The sequence below is a fragment of the Muscardinus avellanarius genome (assembly GCF_963383645.1).
Source record: "Muscardinus avellanarius genome assembly, chromosome: 1".
Taxonomy (NCBI): domain Eukaryota; kingdom Metazoa; phylum Chordata; class Mammalia; order Rodentia; family Gliridae; genus Muscardinus; species Muscardinus avellanarius.
Window position 1 is genome coordinate 70,874,812 of NC_137786.1, and position 17,454 is coordinate 70,892,265.

General features: G+C 33.1%; 1 protein-coding gene across 2 annotated transcripts in view; it reads right to left on the reverse strand.

The window, feature by feature from the left end:
• Positions 1 to 17,454, reverse strand: part of EDIL3 (EGF like repeats and discoidin domains 3) — a gene marked incomplete at both ends in the record, with an annotated part of 431,096 nt that overhangs the window by 275,192 nt on the left and 138,450 nt on the right. The window contains one exon of one of the 2 annotated variants that reach the window (XM_080696995.1): positions 3,389 to 3,418. The exons of the other annotated variant lie outside the window; for it this stretch is intronic. Coding sequence (XP_080553121.1) covers positions 3,389 to 3,418 — 30 coding nt within the window. The remainder of the gene's footprint in view (positions 1 to 3,388; positions 3,419 to 17,454) is intronic. 2 annotated transcript variants of the gene reach the window in all.

Below are 17,454 nucleotides of genomic sequence, written 5' to 3' on the forward strand. Positions count from 1 at the left end.
CCTGTGAGCACCTGTGAGCACCTTCACTTACCTTTCTATTTATTTAATTTTTGTTATTTAATGAGAGGCTTATCTCTTATCAAAAGTAAATTATTAAATTTAAAAAATTAAAAGTACAAACTTGTAGCAATTATTATTTAACTGTGCTGTGAATCTTAAAGAATATGAACTTTATAAAAACATTGTATGGAGATGCAAAAATTGAATTAATTAAAAATGTTTGTGGTGAACTAAATATTGTACCTTCCTGATAATTAAAACAAATTGAAAAAATATTGGAGAAAAAACAAAACTTAAAGAAAGAACCAAAATAAATCTGAGTTTGGAAAATATCATTCTGCCTAAATTCTAGTTATGAAAGTAAAACCAGAGAATATTAATCATATTATAAATGTATTATGAATAAAAGTTTTAAATAAACTATATACTTGTTAAATATTGCTGAAAATGAAAACCTTATTATAAATATTCCATAGAAAAATATTGGGGCCAAATGTACTAACGAGAACTAAAACCCACAATCTAATTTTCACTTTCAAATTTTTAAAGCAATTCTTTACAAACCCATACTATTTTGTAAGTTTTTAATACAGCTATTCTAATATATCCTTTTAATTATCTGCTTTAACAAAGCTTAAATGCAAATATTCATTTTAACTGCCATTTGTTATATAAAAGGCATGTGTACTTTACTAAATGACCAATGTTAATATAATCTGTATATAAAATCACATAATTAAAAATGTTCAGCTGGGTGTGGTGGTACATGCTTGTAATCTCAGTACTTGGGAGGCTGAGACAGTAGAACTGGAGGTTCAAAGGCAGCCTCAGCTATTTAGTGAGGCCCTCTGCAGCTTAGTTATACCATGTTTCAAAAAACAGGACTGGAGATGTAGCTTGAAGGTAGAATGTCCCTAGGTTCAATCCCTAGTAATGCAAAAAAAATTTTTAAAAATTCTTAAGAGCACATTTGTTCCATTTTAATAGTACATGCTAAAATTACAATAAAACATCTCATATTTTAAAGGAAAGACATATTCAGTACATTCTGGAGTAAGATGAACATTTGGAGAAAAAAGTTCAGTTGAATTTACAAAATGATCTTAGTAAGCACAGAAGATATTCCAATAGCTTTAGAATAAGAAAAATAACCCATAAAATATTTATGCTTGATATTGTCTATACTGGGTTACAATCAACCTTTATCACGTAAAAACAGTGCTTTTGCAATGGAACAGCATCACTTGGCAGGCAACAGAGCAAAATATGGAGTTGTAAGCATCTTGGAGAAACAAGACTGAATTGGGTTAGAAAAGCATGGGTGCTGGAAAGCATTCATTACAGTCCAGAAGAAAATTAAGTTAGGGTTGAATAATACAGAGAGAGTCTTTGGGCAGCCCTGTAAACAGCAAAGCTTCAGAATTAGGGCAAGACCAAGTAAGAATCTGAGCAGACGTGACTCAACAACACAGGAGCTTGCTATTGAATCATTAGATTAGGATGCTACTAAAAACAGGTTACACAGTCCTGACTGGAGGGGGAGAAAATGATAGGCAGTTTCTACCATCCAAATTAGGTTATAAACACTCCAATGAGGTTACGTAAATGAAACACCAAATGAGAGCTTAAATTTGTGATTTTATCGTTAGGACAGTTGAGATGAGTATCATGCAATATGATGTTTTATGTATCAACTGAAGATTATTAAAAAATCTTTAAGATAACTGTTTCATTTTCTTCCACTGAATTTTTGATTTTTTGATCTAACTCTTACAGGTAAAAATCCTTGCCTTGTTTTGCAGAGGTTGTGAGGTCAGTTGAAATATATTAGGTGTAGAATTGAACTGATCCTACCTTGTACCTGAGTTTCAATAACTGAGCTACATTCCTCCCTTCCCATATAAAAAGCCCCATTTTATCATTCGTTTTAGTAACAATTTCCTGTTCTCACTCTCAGTACTAACTCCTTTTCTCACTTACTAAGAAAGAGTCCCTCCTGTGCAAGACATCTGACCTTTCTTCTTCAGAGCCTCTAGCACTTACTTATATCTGAGCAGTTATTTTTCCCCAAGGTTTTTGTCGGCTACCTTTGGACCTGTTATCAATTGCTAATCAAATAAGCTGTTCTTCATGTTTTATCCTTGTTAGGTGTGTTTATTTTTTAATCCCCAGGCAGTTATCTTTGGCTTGTCTCTGTCCTAAAGTCATGTTAAAAATACAACATTTTCTCTTCCATTGGCATTCTTCATAGTACTTAGTTCAGGCCCAAGGCTGTGCTTGATAACTGCTGACTAGGTGGGTAAGGGACAAAGTCGTGATGCCAAGTGGCAGTACCATTAAACTGTATTTGCAAAAATTAAATGTTTAAAATAAGCATTTGAGGTAATAACATTTTTAATCCTTAAACTTGGATATCATGTCTAATGCTGTTTATATAATTGCTAATGCTTTATTCTCTCAGAGATAGTTATATTTCTGAAAGTTTATTTTATTATTTTTCCTCTTTGATATTTTCATCATTTTTGTGCTTTATTTCAGTATCTTTATTCTATAAGTTTTCTTATTTTTCAATGATAATATGCCATTTGACTGTTTTCCTTTGTATTAATTTTCTTTGATCCTTCTTTTTATTTGAAAATCTTTTTAAAAGTTTTTTTGGTGCATTATATTCATACATCATATTGGGGTAAAATCTTTTGTGTACATACATGTACACATCACTGATTTAACCCCTACCCAATTCCCACCCCATTCCCTCCCCATCCCTCCTTTCCATGCTTGGCTTAGTAATTGACTTCGATATGTTTAAGTACATTGTGTGTTTTAGAGAATTTCCTTCTTCTTCCCCCCATCCCCTCATTCAGGTTGTCTTGTTTACTACTCTATATGATTTCCTTTTTCATCTAGAGTTCCTCCTATGACCCATTTCTCCCTAGCTCTCACATATTAGGAAAAGCATCTGATTTCTTACTTTTTGTGACTGACTAATCTCACTTAAAATCTTAATCAACATCATCATTTAGTCTGGCACAGCATAGCGGACTAACAAAATTTAAAAATTACCAGGCGTGGTGGTACACATTTGTAATCCCAGCATTTGCGAGGCTAAGACAGGAGAATCAAGGTTTGCGGACAGTCTCAGCTACTTAGTGAGGCCTTTGCAAATCAATGAGACCCTGTTTCAAAATAAAGAATAAAAAATAGGGCTGGGAGTGTAACTCAGAGGTAGAATGTCCCTGGGTTCCATCCAGAGTACCACAAAAAACATAAATAAATAAAAATTGATAAAACTGTCAATTTTCTGGTTGAAGCATTATCAAACAGTTGAATCTTCATTATTAAAAAATTATATTAAATACTAATAGAATTTTAAACATGGGCACTTTACCTGCTGAAGTTGGCTCTTCTTCATCTGATGCTGTATTAACAGACAAAGGAGAATTGGGGACAGGAAGAGGGTGAGAGTTGGATTGGGGGAGAAAGGGGAAGAGAGAGAAAGAGATTAAAAATAAGTATATTTCATATTTCCAACAATGACAACAAGCCCCTGACTTGAAATTTTTGCATGCATTATAAATCTTCAACTGAGGACAGATTCATAAGTATTTACATTAAAATGTATTAGAAGGAAACAGTTTAAATCATACTATGTCAATATTGTGAAGGTATTACAACCAATCTCAATAACTTATGTGGGGAAGGCAAAGAGAGGCAGGGGGTGGAATGAGGAAGGAAATACACAACAAGCTATGTTCAGGTATGATTTTATCACATAGATATATAATTTCAATGTACCAATAAATTGGCTTTTTAAAAATACTATATTTTTCATACAATGAACTATACCATCTGTTCAATAAATATGCACAATCTAGTGTATTTCTATGGCAAAAACATAATTAAAAGCTTTTTAATGAAAATGTTTATATGGTTATTCTCTAAAACATTTATTTAATAGAAGAGATACAGAAGGCCAAGAAATACATGAAAAAAAATGTTCAATATCAGTAGCAATCTGGGAGATGCAAATAAAAAGTACACAGAGATTTCATCTAATCCCAATCATAATAGCAATTATCAAGAAGTCAAACAATAATAAATGTTGGTGAGGATGTGAGAAAATAGGAACTCTTCTACAATGTTGGTGGGATAGCAAATTAGTACAGCCACTATGGAGATCAATGTAGAGATTCCTCAGAAAACTGGAAATGGATCCACAATATCATCTAGCTATACCACTTCTGGGTATCATTCCAAAGGGACTTAAATCAGAATATTATAGTAATACATGCATATTCATGTTTATAGCAGCACAATTCACAGTAGTCAAATTATGAAATGAATTTAGCTGACCATCAACACATGAATGGATTACAAAATTACGGGATATACACACAATGGAATTCTATTTATCAATAAAGAACAAAATTATGGCATTGGCATGAAAATGGACAGACCTGGAGAATATTATATTAAGTGTTACTAGCCAGTTCAGAAAGTGAAGGGGCATATGTTTTCTTTCATATATGGAAGCTTAGGGAGTAATCAGAACACCAGGGGAACTTCAGATAATGGGGGAGAAACCCCAGTTTTGCCAGGGAGGTTGTCTAGGGAAAGGAGGTAGAGGGGAAGGATCAATGATACTGTGCACATATGTGAGAATGCAATGCCAATCTCAATGCCCTGTATGGGGAAGAAGGGATGGGAAAGTGGTGGGGAAAGTCTACCAGATGCGGTGTGCATGCTTATCACTATCATTAGGAAATGCATTATGATATCAGACTATAATGCACCAATATAAGTATTATAAAAAGTAACAATAAATTACCAAGTCTGAAAAAAGTAAAGATCTTTCTGTAGTCTGAAATTTATTTTCCTTTTTCTTTGCAAAAATACTGATCACAGTTGATCCATTTAATTATAAACAATATTGTCTAACTGAAAAATTGCATATGATATGTAGATACCCCACCATCAATTCTCTGCTAGGAAAGAGGAATTAAAAGGCATTGTCAATGTTCACAATTTTTTTTTCCCATGAGATGGAAGTTATATCATAGTTTTATTAAATTTAAGAGTCACTTAGAATCACTCTAAGGTTTTGTTAAACATGAAGGTCTAGCATCTACACTCCTCTTTCTCCCCTTTTTTCCTCTCCCTAAATACACATACACACACACACACACACACACACACACACACACACACACACTCTCTCACGTGTACCACATACTTCACTATACAGTGATGATGATTCTGGTAAAGACACAGGAATATAACATTTTAAAGGATGAGAGCCTATGTGGTTTTGACTCATGTATCTTGCATTCCCACACATGGATGAACATGGATATTACAGAAAGAGAGTCTACAAAATGAATAGACAATTTTATTCTCCCATAGTGGTTCAGAATCCTGGATGTTGATTAGAATGCCAAATTCTGGGCTGTATCTCAAACCAATTAAGTCAGAATCTCTTTAAATGGTACCAATTTGTAGCCGGGAGAGAGACATTACTAGGTAATATCAATATAAAATAACATTAAGTGTAACTCATTAAAGTGTGAATCATTTTGATTCCAGGTTTAAAGGTAGAGATGTTTGGGAGCAGCAGGACTCCAGGGCAATGACCTCCTGCTGTGTGCGCGGGCTGGAGCGTGGCAATTATGAGAGTGAAAAGTAGAATTTATCTGAGTAGCTTCACAATTCTGCCTAGAATCCACCTATTCACCTTTTCCCTTCCACACACGCTGTAGGGAAGCATTTCTCCTCTGTGCACAAATTTAGTTTGCCAGAATATTACTGTAGAATCATATGACATAAGCCAGTCCTCTTTCCTTTGATTCATGAAGTTTTAAAATAAAATTTTATTTAGGTGAGTTGCTTATAAAGGAGCTCTGTTCCCAGCTGCTTCGTTAATCAAGGCATCTCTGTGTAGCAGGGAGCGTTCTCCACGCGTTGCCATGAAGGTTACATCTGCAGAATACACACTAGACAAGCTGACTTTGTGTCCTGACAGTATTTCCCTCGCACACTGTTTGGCTTGTCTGCTTGGCACATAAAGAAATGGAGAGAGCAAACACAGTTGGTGTACATGGCATGGAGAACATAAATATTTAAAGAGCTGTTTGCTGCTTTATCGTGTCCAAAATATATCATAGCATGTTCAAAGAGGAACTTTGTTGGTAGCTTCCAGGAATTCCCTTTTAGGAAAATACCAGAGGGGCTTACAGAAGTGCTGACTTAGATGGGTCATTATTAATGTCAGGAGGCTCAAAATGGAAAAAAAAAATTAGGATTCTGGCCAATCACTTTATGTCCTTGAACTCATTTAGTTCACAAAGCAACGAAGGTGATGAAAATCGACAGAGGAAGTTACAAAGGGTCACAGGTAATGAAAAATTTGTCTAAGGTCATTTCAAATTTGAGATTGTGTCAGTCTGACTTTAAAAACAAACCCCATTATGCCTTACTGTGCAACCAAATGCCGATTCAGTGTCTACTTCAACAAAAAGGGAAAACCTAGACGGCAAAGAGCATATTGAAATTTGGTCAATACTATTTACGGTAAATACCAAGGCGAAAAATCCCTTGAAGAAATAAAGTGAATTTGCCAACTTCGTCATGCCTCTTACAATTCAGAATGGAAACAGGCAGATGAGATCCTGACTATCAATTAAACAAAGTAAGCACTCTCAGGAAATGATATAGAAGGAAATAAGAAGTGCAAAAATTTCAACCCTCCATTATGAATACATAAGTAAGAACTTTTAGGAAGGATCAAGGAAACTTAGAAATAAAGAATTGCAAACATACAGGAGCCACAAGATTAGGTTCTTTCAAAACCAAAGTTTAATGGACATTCGGTGTACTAACCTACTGTTGAGCTTGCAATCTCTGACAGCATCTTGTAAGAAAGCAACATAATTATAGTCAACAGGTACATAACTTTGCAAGGATTTTTATTCCTATTCAATCCCCTTAATATTGCCTATTCCTCATATAAAAATGTCACTAACCATTATTTATATTGTAAAACACACACACACTCAAAAGCATATACCCATGGGCTAATATCGGTATTAATTCACTATTTTAGTTGTTTGTGTAGCAAAGTCAGCTTTGTAGCCTGACCATATTACTGGGACAAACACCATAAACAATTAACAGGTGGTAACTAGAGCCCCAGAGTAAAATCAAGACTCAAAGTGGGCACCAATGGCCTATATAGTGACATTTCAATAAACGAGCATTACAGAAGGTACTGTCACACTAACTAAATGATTCTTAACTCTTCCTATTTGCTTCTTAGAAGTCATCAAATTATCAATTAAAAATAATCTGAGACTGTACCATCTCCAGTGTTCTTTAATTCTGGAAATTAAAGCATAGGTACCAAGCAAAACAAAAATAACCTAAAATACCTGTGTTGCTCTGCCAACTCCACATTTAGAATGATGTTCTGACATTATCATAGTAGGAAAATAGAGTGTAGAGGTGTGAATCTAAATTATGGTATTTAACTAAGTACAGCTCTCCCTACCCCTAACAGAGCTTCTCTGAGTGTTTGTTCAAATGTTTCAGATCTACTGAAGTTGAGTTTTGGGTGTTGGCCCAGGCTTCTGCATTTTTTAAAGGCACTGCAGGTGACTGTTACAAACACTATATATTGAAAATTATTGCCTTAGTCCATCAAAGTTTGTTTCGCTAGGAAAGAGCCATGGGTCCAGTTGTTGGAACTATACCAACAAATTAGGAAAACAGTCCCTGTTTGTTTTTCTAGTGTGAGTTTGGCCTTCTGTCATTTGCAGCTAAGCAGTATTCTGCTACAGCTCTAATCATTTTGTTGCTGCCTATTAAAATATATTAGGATGCATAAAATTGATTATTTGAAGCAGCTGAAACCAGAAGTACAAGAAGCCTTGGGTTATGCTTTCAGAGGGAAAAGAGATTTCAGTGCTTTTTCTCCCACTGAGCTCATCCCCATGCTCTGATACAACAAGCCTCTTAGGCTGATTAAGAAGCTAGCCACTATGCGGACCTGGTGGCTCACACTTGGGAGGCTGAGATAGGAGGATCAGGTAGATTCAAAGCCAGCCTCAGCTACTTAGTGAAGCTCTCAGCAACTTAGTGAGACCTTGTTTCCAAATAAAATATAAAATAGGTCTGTGAGTGTAGCCGGAGGTAGAAAGCCCCTGGGTTTCATTCCCAGTACTGCAAGAAGAAAGAAGAAAGAAAGAAAGAAAGAAAGAAAGAAAGAAAGAAAGAAAGAAAGAAAGAAAGAAAGAAAGAAAGAAAGAAAGAAAGAAAGAAAGAGAAAAAGAAAGAAAGAAAGAAAGAGAAAAAGAAAGAAAGAAAGAAAGAAAGAAAGAAAGAAAGAAAGAAAGAAAGAAAGAAAGAAAGAAAGAAAGAGAGGGCCACCATTTTACTAGTAGTCTGCTTGTGGGCATGTTCATGAAGTGTGGAGGTTCTTGGAAGGAGAAAGTATCATGAGGACTTTCCTTCTCTTCCTTTATTTCTCTCTTTTCTTTTTCCTAAAGGTATCAACTGTGAATTGCAGTAACTATCCAGACCCAGTGACAAGTATATTGTCCTGATATTTACATGATATGAAAACACAAAAACATCTTAATCAGACAGAATCTTGTCTCTCTGTTTGCTCTCCACTTGATTTTAGCCAAAAGGTTAAGGCACGACTGACTCTTTGTATGTTCTCAAAAATTCTTACATATTCTGTTTTAGTCTCTTATCCTTGGGTTCTCTTAATTTAGACATCCTTCCTATTAAAAACAACTCTACCCCATGTGGCTTATCATCAAATAGAAAAACCTCATTAGGAGGTGTAAAATGTACAATTCTTAGCACATTATAATTTATTTTATAAGTGGATATTATTCAATTCATAGTGTTTTATTGATTATTTTGTTGATTATATCATAAACTTGGTAAATTATGCATCAAATCTGCTTCCAAATATACAATTACTTATGCAATTAATTATTTCCATAACAAAGCAACAAGAAATACACATTAATAAACACTGAAAGATATTTTAGAATGCTTTTATTCAACCACAGTGAGGCAAAAATAATAATGATAATATTGGTCCATGATAATTTAAGATATTAAGTGCTATAAATGCATTTTTGTGTTACTATCAACACACAAAAAAGTAAGTAATCATTTCAAATATTTGGCCTGTCATTAAAATAGGTTGTGGACTTGCCTCTGGAAAGATCCCATAGTTTTGTAATCTTTTATCTTTTGATGGACATCTTGCCTGGTTCCATAGTTTGGCAATGGTGAATTGTTCAGCTATGAACATATTTACACATGCGTTAGTTTCATAGTTTGGTTTCCACTATTTTGGGTAGATACCCCAAAGTGCTATTGCTGGATCTTGTGGTAGATTCATTCACATTCTTCTGAGGATTCTCCAAAGTGGTTGCACTAATTTACAATTCCACCAACAATGCACTAGAGTTCCCACTTCTCCACATCCTTAAGTCTCACTAGGTTACTGAATGTCTTCCTAAGTTGCTAAAGCTGGCATGGAACCTGCAATCCTGTCTCATCCTCCCAAGTACTGGGATTATAGTCATGTGCCGCCATGCCAGGCTCCAAAATATGTTTAGAGAAAGTGTTTAATTTATGTTGCCCATTTGCTGGTTATTTTTCTTCTTGGACTAAAGAGAACATGCCTAAAGGCTTAAAAGCTGCTATAGCCAACTTCTTACTTGGGAAAATATGGCAAAAACAGCAAAACTTTTTTTGTCCAAAGACTTTAGACAATATAGTGTGTGGTTAATTTTAAAATCTCAGAACCAGAGTATATGGATAGTAATGAGGCACAGCGGATATGGTATTTGTACAAAACATATTAATAATAATCAAAAATATTCTTCATTGTATCAGGCTTTTACATGCATTTTTATTACTATGAAAGATTTGGAGGATACAATTTACAGATGAAAATATATACAAAATCTAATCATATATTGTGATTAGTTATGTAGGTTTATACTTATGTGAATGTATATTGTCTTTCCCATGAACCTAGAAGCTTCATAAGGACAGGTCTGTGCTTTACAATTTTTTGCTCAGTATTTCACCTAGAGTTTTGAGAACAGTGTTGAGAACAGTGTAGGGAACTCAGGAAATGCCTGTCAAAAGAAATAAGGTGAAGATGTACATATCTTTATTCTAGGCCTATGTGTTATTTGATAAAGTCTTAATGTTTCATTATACAACATTAATAAGCACATAAAAGACAGCCTTGTATTTGCTGTGTTTCAGTATATAAATCTACATAAAACTTTATATATAGATGTAATTTATATAACTATGTATATTTTCTTTCTTGTAGTATGAGAGAAAAGGAATAATGGTTGAAAATGCAATGGTTGCTCTAAGACACATTTGAACATCTCATGAATAATTAAATCTGTAGTTATAAACATAATAAAAAGTAGCAAACTAAACTTTATCAATTAAATAACTTAATTAAAAATTAAACCACAAATTGCCTTTTTATATTTAGTACTGATACAGCTTATGCAGGTTTTTTGAAAATTTTTTATTGGTGCATTATAGTCATACATCTTAATGGAGTACAGGATGGTAGAGGCACACATGCACACAATCACTCAATTAACCCTTACCCAATTCCCACAAACTACTTATACAGTGAACAATTTTAAGAGAAATCAGCACTATATTTGTGATTTTTCTCCTCTTAGGAAAAAAGATACAAATGGGGCACATAAGCAAGAATGAATGGAAGCTTTGGTTTCATGTCAGTAACATTTTTAAAAAATTGTAAATTCCATAAAACTAAAACAGAGTTTTGGGAAGAAACCAAGCAAGATGGCTCATGTAGCCCACATCAATATGCTAATATTGAATAGATTTTGGAAACATAATTGAGATATATTTTTATGACTAAAGGAAGGACTAATGATCCTTACAGATATGATTTGACATCACAAAGAAAATTATAACAATATTTCAATTGCCTTCAAGTATCCTTTGTTTATTCAATTGACCTTCCCTTCCTATCCAAATTCATCTCATCCTTGTAGACTAACTTCAAACTTCACTTTATCACCTTAAATAATTATTTACTTATTTCTGCATTACTAATAATTGAACATAAGGGTGGTATTTTCTTCCGCTGAGCTATGTCCCCTGACCTGTTTTATTCTAATTATGAACAATGTTTTACTAAATTGCTCTTATTGACCTCAAACTTTCAGTCCTCTTTTGTTGGCCTGCTTACTTGTTGGGATTACAGGTATAGGCCACTGTGAAAGGCTCATCTTCAGTTATTTAATACTTATTTCAGCCTCCAGCTTAATGTAATTATGTCCTTCCATACCCCACTGGCTTTTAAAACTATCATGTAAAACAGTAATACACAAAACAGCACATAATATTTTCCAGTCTGCCTTCTCAAGTTGGACATTATACTTCTTTCAAGAGAAATGGTTATGTTTTAATTGTGTGCAGTGTGCATAATTGGTACTGAGTAAATATTTTTGAAGTGCTATCCAATATTAAATATGAGAAAATAAAGTCCAATAAGTGAATTTAATGGTAGTTTTTATATTATCATCAGCATGTAAAAAGAGGATCAGAATTTAAACCTAAGGTGTTCTAAGAGAATTCATGAGCAAATAAAAAGAAGAAACTTGAAAAGGATAAAGCAGTACAGAATTTAATATAAATGGCTTCTCAGATTTACCCATTTTCAATAAAATTAATGAATTCATAATCTTTTTAAAAGCTTAATATAGGAAATATTTTAAAAGCTTAATATAGGAAATAGGAACAGAGAAACCACAAACCTGATGTCACTTGCTGGCGTCATGTGAATTTTATTTTATTTTATATTATTTTTATTTTATTTTTGTGGTACTGGGGATGGAACCCAGGAACTTTTCTGCCTCCGGGCTGTATTCCCATACCTATTTTATACTTTATTTGGAAACAGGATCTCACTAAGTTGCTGAGTCCCTCACTAAGTAGCTGAGGTTGGCTTTGAACCTGTGCGCTCCTTCTGTCTCAGCCTCCCAAGCATGGGGATTACACACGTGCATCACCACGCCCTGCTCATGTGAATTTTAGATGGTCACAGAACCATATCATTTTCTTTTATAGCAGCTGACAGAGAAAAACTGATACTATCAGGCTCATATGCTAAGGTACTTTATTTCTTTGTGTGTGAGAGACTATTCACTTCAACATGTCTGAACAAATTAGCTAATCTAAAAAGCAAATCTGTTAAAACTAAAAAAAAAAATACATCAAAAGCTAAAAAGTAATGGATAGATCAGTAGTACTGCCACAAATCTCAGTGTCAGCAGACACTGAAGAAAACCACAGGAGCCACTGAACATAAACATTAATACCAGGAGAGACATAGTAATTAAGAGTATTGGCAAAAATCCATTGTTAAAATGGTTTAAAGTTTGTATTAGAAAAGAGAAGTATATTTGTTACATGATATAAATCACCTATTACAAATTCACCACAAAAACTATTTTGATGAAAATTTATTTAAACATAAACATGCATACATAGTAATAAATATATTTTATAATATACTAAAAGGAGGGATATGCCATACATGCTGGTTTATAACAACTTGATTTCTATTTTTAAAGATATATTACCATACATTATATTACACTATAATCAGTGAATATGAATATTATTTCATGGATATAGCATACTATAGTTAACTAGTGAATGTTATCTGGATAAATTACAGGGTTTCTCTCTCATAAATTAAAATTTAATATATAATTATATTTCATTAGAATGGTGGTAGAAATATGTAACAAAAATATTACCAAGTCATTTCATTAAATAAATAGATCCCATAATCTTAAACAAATACAAAATATTAACTTTTTAAATAAAGGTTTTTAAATGATTCTGTTATCAATATACCTTTACTAATTTTGACTCTCAAATATATTGAATGATATTATATTCTATCTTTTTGTTACTCTCCTGCTTTAATAAAGTTATCATAAATAAAGAGCAAGTAAAATTTCTAATGCCCTATGTCCAAGTAAATAATGACACAGAGGCATCTGCCTGGGCCAAGTTCCTTGGAAGACACAGATGTAGACTGATAGCTGTCCCTGCCCATCAATATCTTCTTGGGGTAGAAGGTAAAAATAATGATTGAAAATCTGTTCTAACTGCCATCAGATCTTCTTATGAAAAATCAAATTTGTGGTTTGTACAGTAACTCAAAAAGCATCATACTATATTTGCAATATAGAGTCACTAATATAAAAATACTTGGAATACTTAGGGTTAAGTATTGAAAATTTTATACCATCTGGCATATAAATGCCACAAAATTTCAATGTTTTTTAAAAAATAAATGGTGACTAACTGAATACAGTAAATTGTTTAAATGCAAAAAATGTATATTTGTGTATGTGTGCCTGTATGTTTTTGTGTGTACAGCAAATATTTAATATGTTTAATATGGTTTGTTATTTCAAACATATAAATTTTATAACTTTTGAAATTTGTAAAAGTTTTTTAGTAAGATATAATTTTTTATTGATTGTTAATACTCCAAAGAAAAATTTAGAAATTTTAAGATGGCCTTAAAATAAAGTTTCCCAAAATACAAATCAATGCATTTGGCTTAATTAAAATATCTTTTAAAACCCCCCAAAATGAAGAAAAACAAACAAACAAACAAATAACTCTGCCCTGGACAGGACTAACTTGAGAGATAAGATACTTGTGTTGAGTTTGCTTATTTTCTTCCTGTATTTTTATCTCATCCTTAGGACACTACCTCATTGTAACAAAAATAAAATAAAGCACAGCCACTTGTTGCCTACAGGGAGCTTGACTATTCTCATGTATCCTGTCCTGGACTTATTCACGGAGTGAGTTAATGACAGCTAGAGAGGATTTTTTTTCTGCCTATTAAAATAAGAGCTAAAATTAACTGCTTCTTTTTTAAAACTATTAGGACCTTCTTTAAAGAAAAATAGTGTATCTACATTCAGGTGTTAATCAAATGGGCAATGTAATTTTCCTATCTGTCAAACATATCCCTGGGCTAATATTTTCCCCTTAATTGGAAAATCTTTAAAGAATTCAACTGATTAAAAAAAATGGACTGATCTAACTTAAGACAACTAAATTGAATAAAGGTGCAGGGCTATCCAGGAAGGACCCATGCCCAATCATTGTTATCTCAGATTTTTTTTTGTGTGTGTGTTTTTTTTGTTTGTTTGTTTTTTGTTTTTTGCTGGGATTGCAGCTTGGTGTTAGTGAACATGCTTAGGCTGGAGGCCATGGATTAGATTTCTGACATTGCAAAATAAATAAATAGGTCGTTTTCAAATTGTAAAGATGAATTACTTTTCATTATAAACATTTATAAAACTATATATAAAACAATATTTTCAAAAACAGAATGTAGCAACTTTTCAAAGTAAAATTTGAAGTCCAAAACAAATTCAAAGGTCATTTAGTACAAACTACCAACCAGATACTAGATAATGTTCAAAATTCCTAGTGCAGTGAACTCATAGTCTCACAAAGGAACATGTCACAGCTCACCTTTGAAAATCAAGAGAACAATGTGCCTCTTTCTGTGACATGCCATACACTCAAATATTTGGACATATATAATACTCCTTATTTTTTCTTAACTAAGATAACACTTCCACCAATTTTATATATCATGGTTCTATATAGTTCGGTCATCATTTTTGTTGATCTACTTTTGCAAACCTCAAATCTGTCTAGGTATTTTAAATTATAGTAACATAGATAGGAACAGTACTCTAAATGAGATCTAACTAGCACAAAATACAGTTACATTCAAACCTGTCTTGTTCAGAGTGCTGTCTTACAATAGATGATCTGACATTGTATTTGCTCCCAAAAGAGGAAAGAATTAATTTCTTCTCTCTCCTTCCTTCAGTCCCATCTGAAGGACCACTTTCTAGAACACAGGTGCTACTAATCTTATCCCCAATCTGCAGCTACACACACACACACACACACACACACACACACACACACACACAATAATGGCAATGAGGAAGAAGGGTAAAATTGTGAAAATAAGAAAAGCCTTAAAAGATATTCTTTCAATTTCTTACTGTCTCTCCAGCAAAATTTCTAATTTGTATGCATTTCACATGAAGTTGATTAAAGTCCACAGATAGAATAAGCTCACCTCTGTTCTCAGTAAAAATATTCAGGATGAAGTGGCCATCCAGCTGAAAAAAAAATCTTATTTCTCATGGTATTTTCCTCATCAACTAACATTTCTAGTCATAAAAGGGACTCGTGGATACTGTCCTTAAAACTTTACAGTTTTTCCTTCCAATAATTAATTTCTGTTTAGGAACAGAGGGTAAGAAGTCAGTACTAATTTCATCCAATGGGCCGCATCCAGCCCTTTTGAGCTCAACTATTTAAGAGACCAGGGCTTATTGAAAACCATTGAAATAATTAATGGATTGAAATTAAGACTTAACTTGGAGGCAGAATAAAAATGTAAGAGAAAAAATACAATTTAAACAATTTAATTCTCAAAGGAAAAGCCTGGGGTAGTATTTAAAAATTACCTCAAATATTGTTCAGAAAGAGTTTTTGTACTGTTTTGTTTTTATAATGATTGTACGCTTCAATAATGTATTATTAAAAGAGATTACAGAAACATGTCCCTGGGATAATTTTGGTAATAACACTGAAAACTATATTATGAAAACAGTTAACAGAGATGCCTACAGGCTCCAAAGAATATAGGTCAAAATTACCTTCCTGGTCTTGCTCCCAATCCTTCCCATAAACACTTTATAATCTAAGCAGCCACTGAGCTAATTCTACAAGACAGTCCCCCTACTTCGTGCTTTGGGCTTTTTAAAAAATAATTTTGTATTTTGCTTAAAATATTCCCATCTAGTGTTTGCTGAGGGAATGCACTTCTATTTCATCTCATCTCAAAAGTCACTTCAGTCATAAAATCTGATCTGTGGGGCTGGAAACAATTCCTCCACTCAACACACATAGCACTTTTGTTACCCTCTTGTTGTAATTATGTTCTGCATTGTGAAATTATTATTGATCTATCTCTCCTTATTCTTTCTCAAATACAAATATCCCTTACCTTGGAGTAACTGAGAAAGGGTAACATACCCTTTTGGGGGTGAGGAGAAACCATTGTGAGGGATCCTCAATACGCATTTGTAAAATGGAAGATTGTTCTTTTCTCCACCATCTGTGATTTTCTCTTTATGCAAAGCCACATAAACCTCATTGATGATCAATCACATCTAAGAATTTAGTATTAACATGTTGTCATAAACTTCAACTTGGTATTTAGTAATACCTTTACAGGATTCTTATTCTGCAATCTTATAAAGAAAATTTGATTCATAAGTATTTGCTCTAAATATAAGGAAAGCTATATTCCTACAGGGTTGATTCTTAATTATGCAATCATTACTTATATTACTCATAATTTCCAAATAATAAAATATAGAGTTCTCTTTTTCCCATACCAAATGAAGTGATTTATCAAATTACATGTTGAAAAAACCTTTTTTAATATCAAAAGTTGACAGCTAAATTATCCCTCCAATTCATAGTCAAGCACATGCAGACAAAATTCTGACATCAAAAAAATAGGTCAGGATTTATTGGACATTTCAATTATGTTATTAGTGACTGAAATGATGGAAGGGTATTCAGGACTTGTAAGCTTGACTTGTTCATATATAAGGCTTAATTTTAATTATTTACTTAATAATTTTAAGATGGTTATATTATAAACTAGGCATTCTTCTAAGAATCTCACATAAGTTGACTCATTGAGTTTGCAAAAGAATCCCACTAAAGTTGATACTGTTATCCTAATTTTACATAGGAGGAAACTAAGGCACCAAAAAATTAAGTTAAATTGCCTGATCCCAGGTGTAGTACAGGTGTTCCTTGCTATCCCTGGCTTCAGGATGCAGGCAAATATGAAAATCTTCAGTTGCTCAATTTTCTTATATAAAATGCCATAATATGTGCATATAACCTAGGGAATTCCAGGTTATAATTCTCTCAGATACTTTAAATCATCTTTAAATTACTTAGAATAAGCAATGCAATCTAAGTACTATGTAAGTAGTTTTTTTGCTGTATTAATTAGAAACAATGACAACAAAAACTATTTTCTATTTACAGCTGTTGGAATCTGTGGATCCAAAACTGCAGATACATAGAATAAAATGCAAAGAGAAGACTCAAGATCTTTATACAGTCTGGTTGCATTCTTAATCCCAATGCCATAGCGCACTCCTTTAGGGAATGGGTTTATTTCTATATAAAAGGAAACATTAATTGCTTGTCATTAGTGGAACTGGAAAAGTATATAGAAAGATTTCCTGTGCCCCTTCCTTAATTTTGATC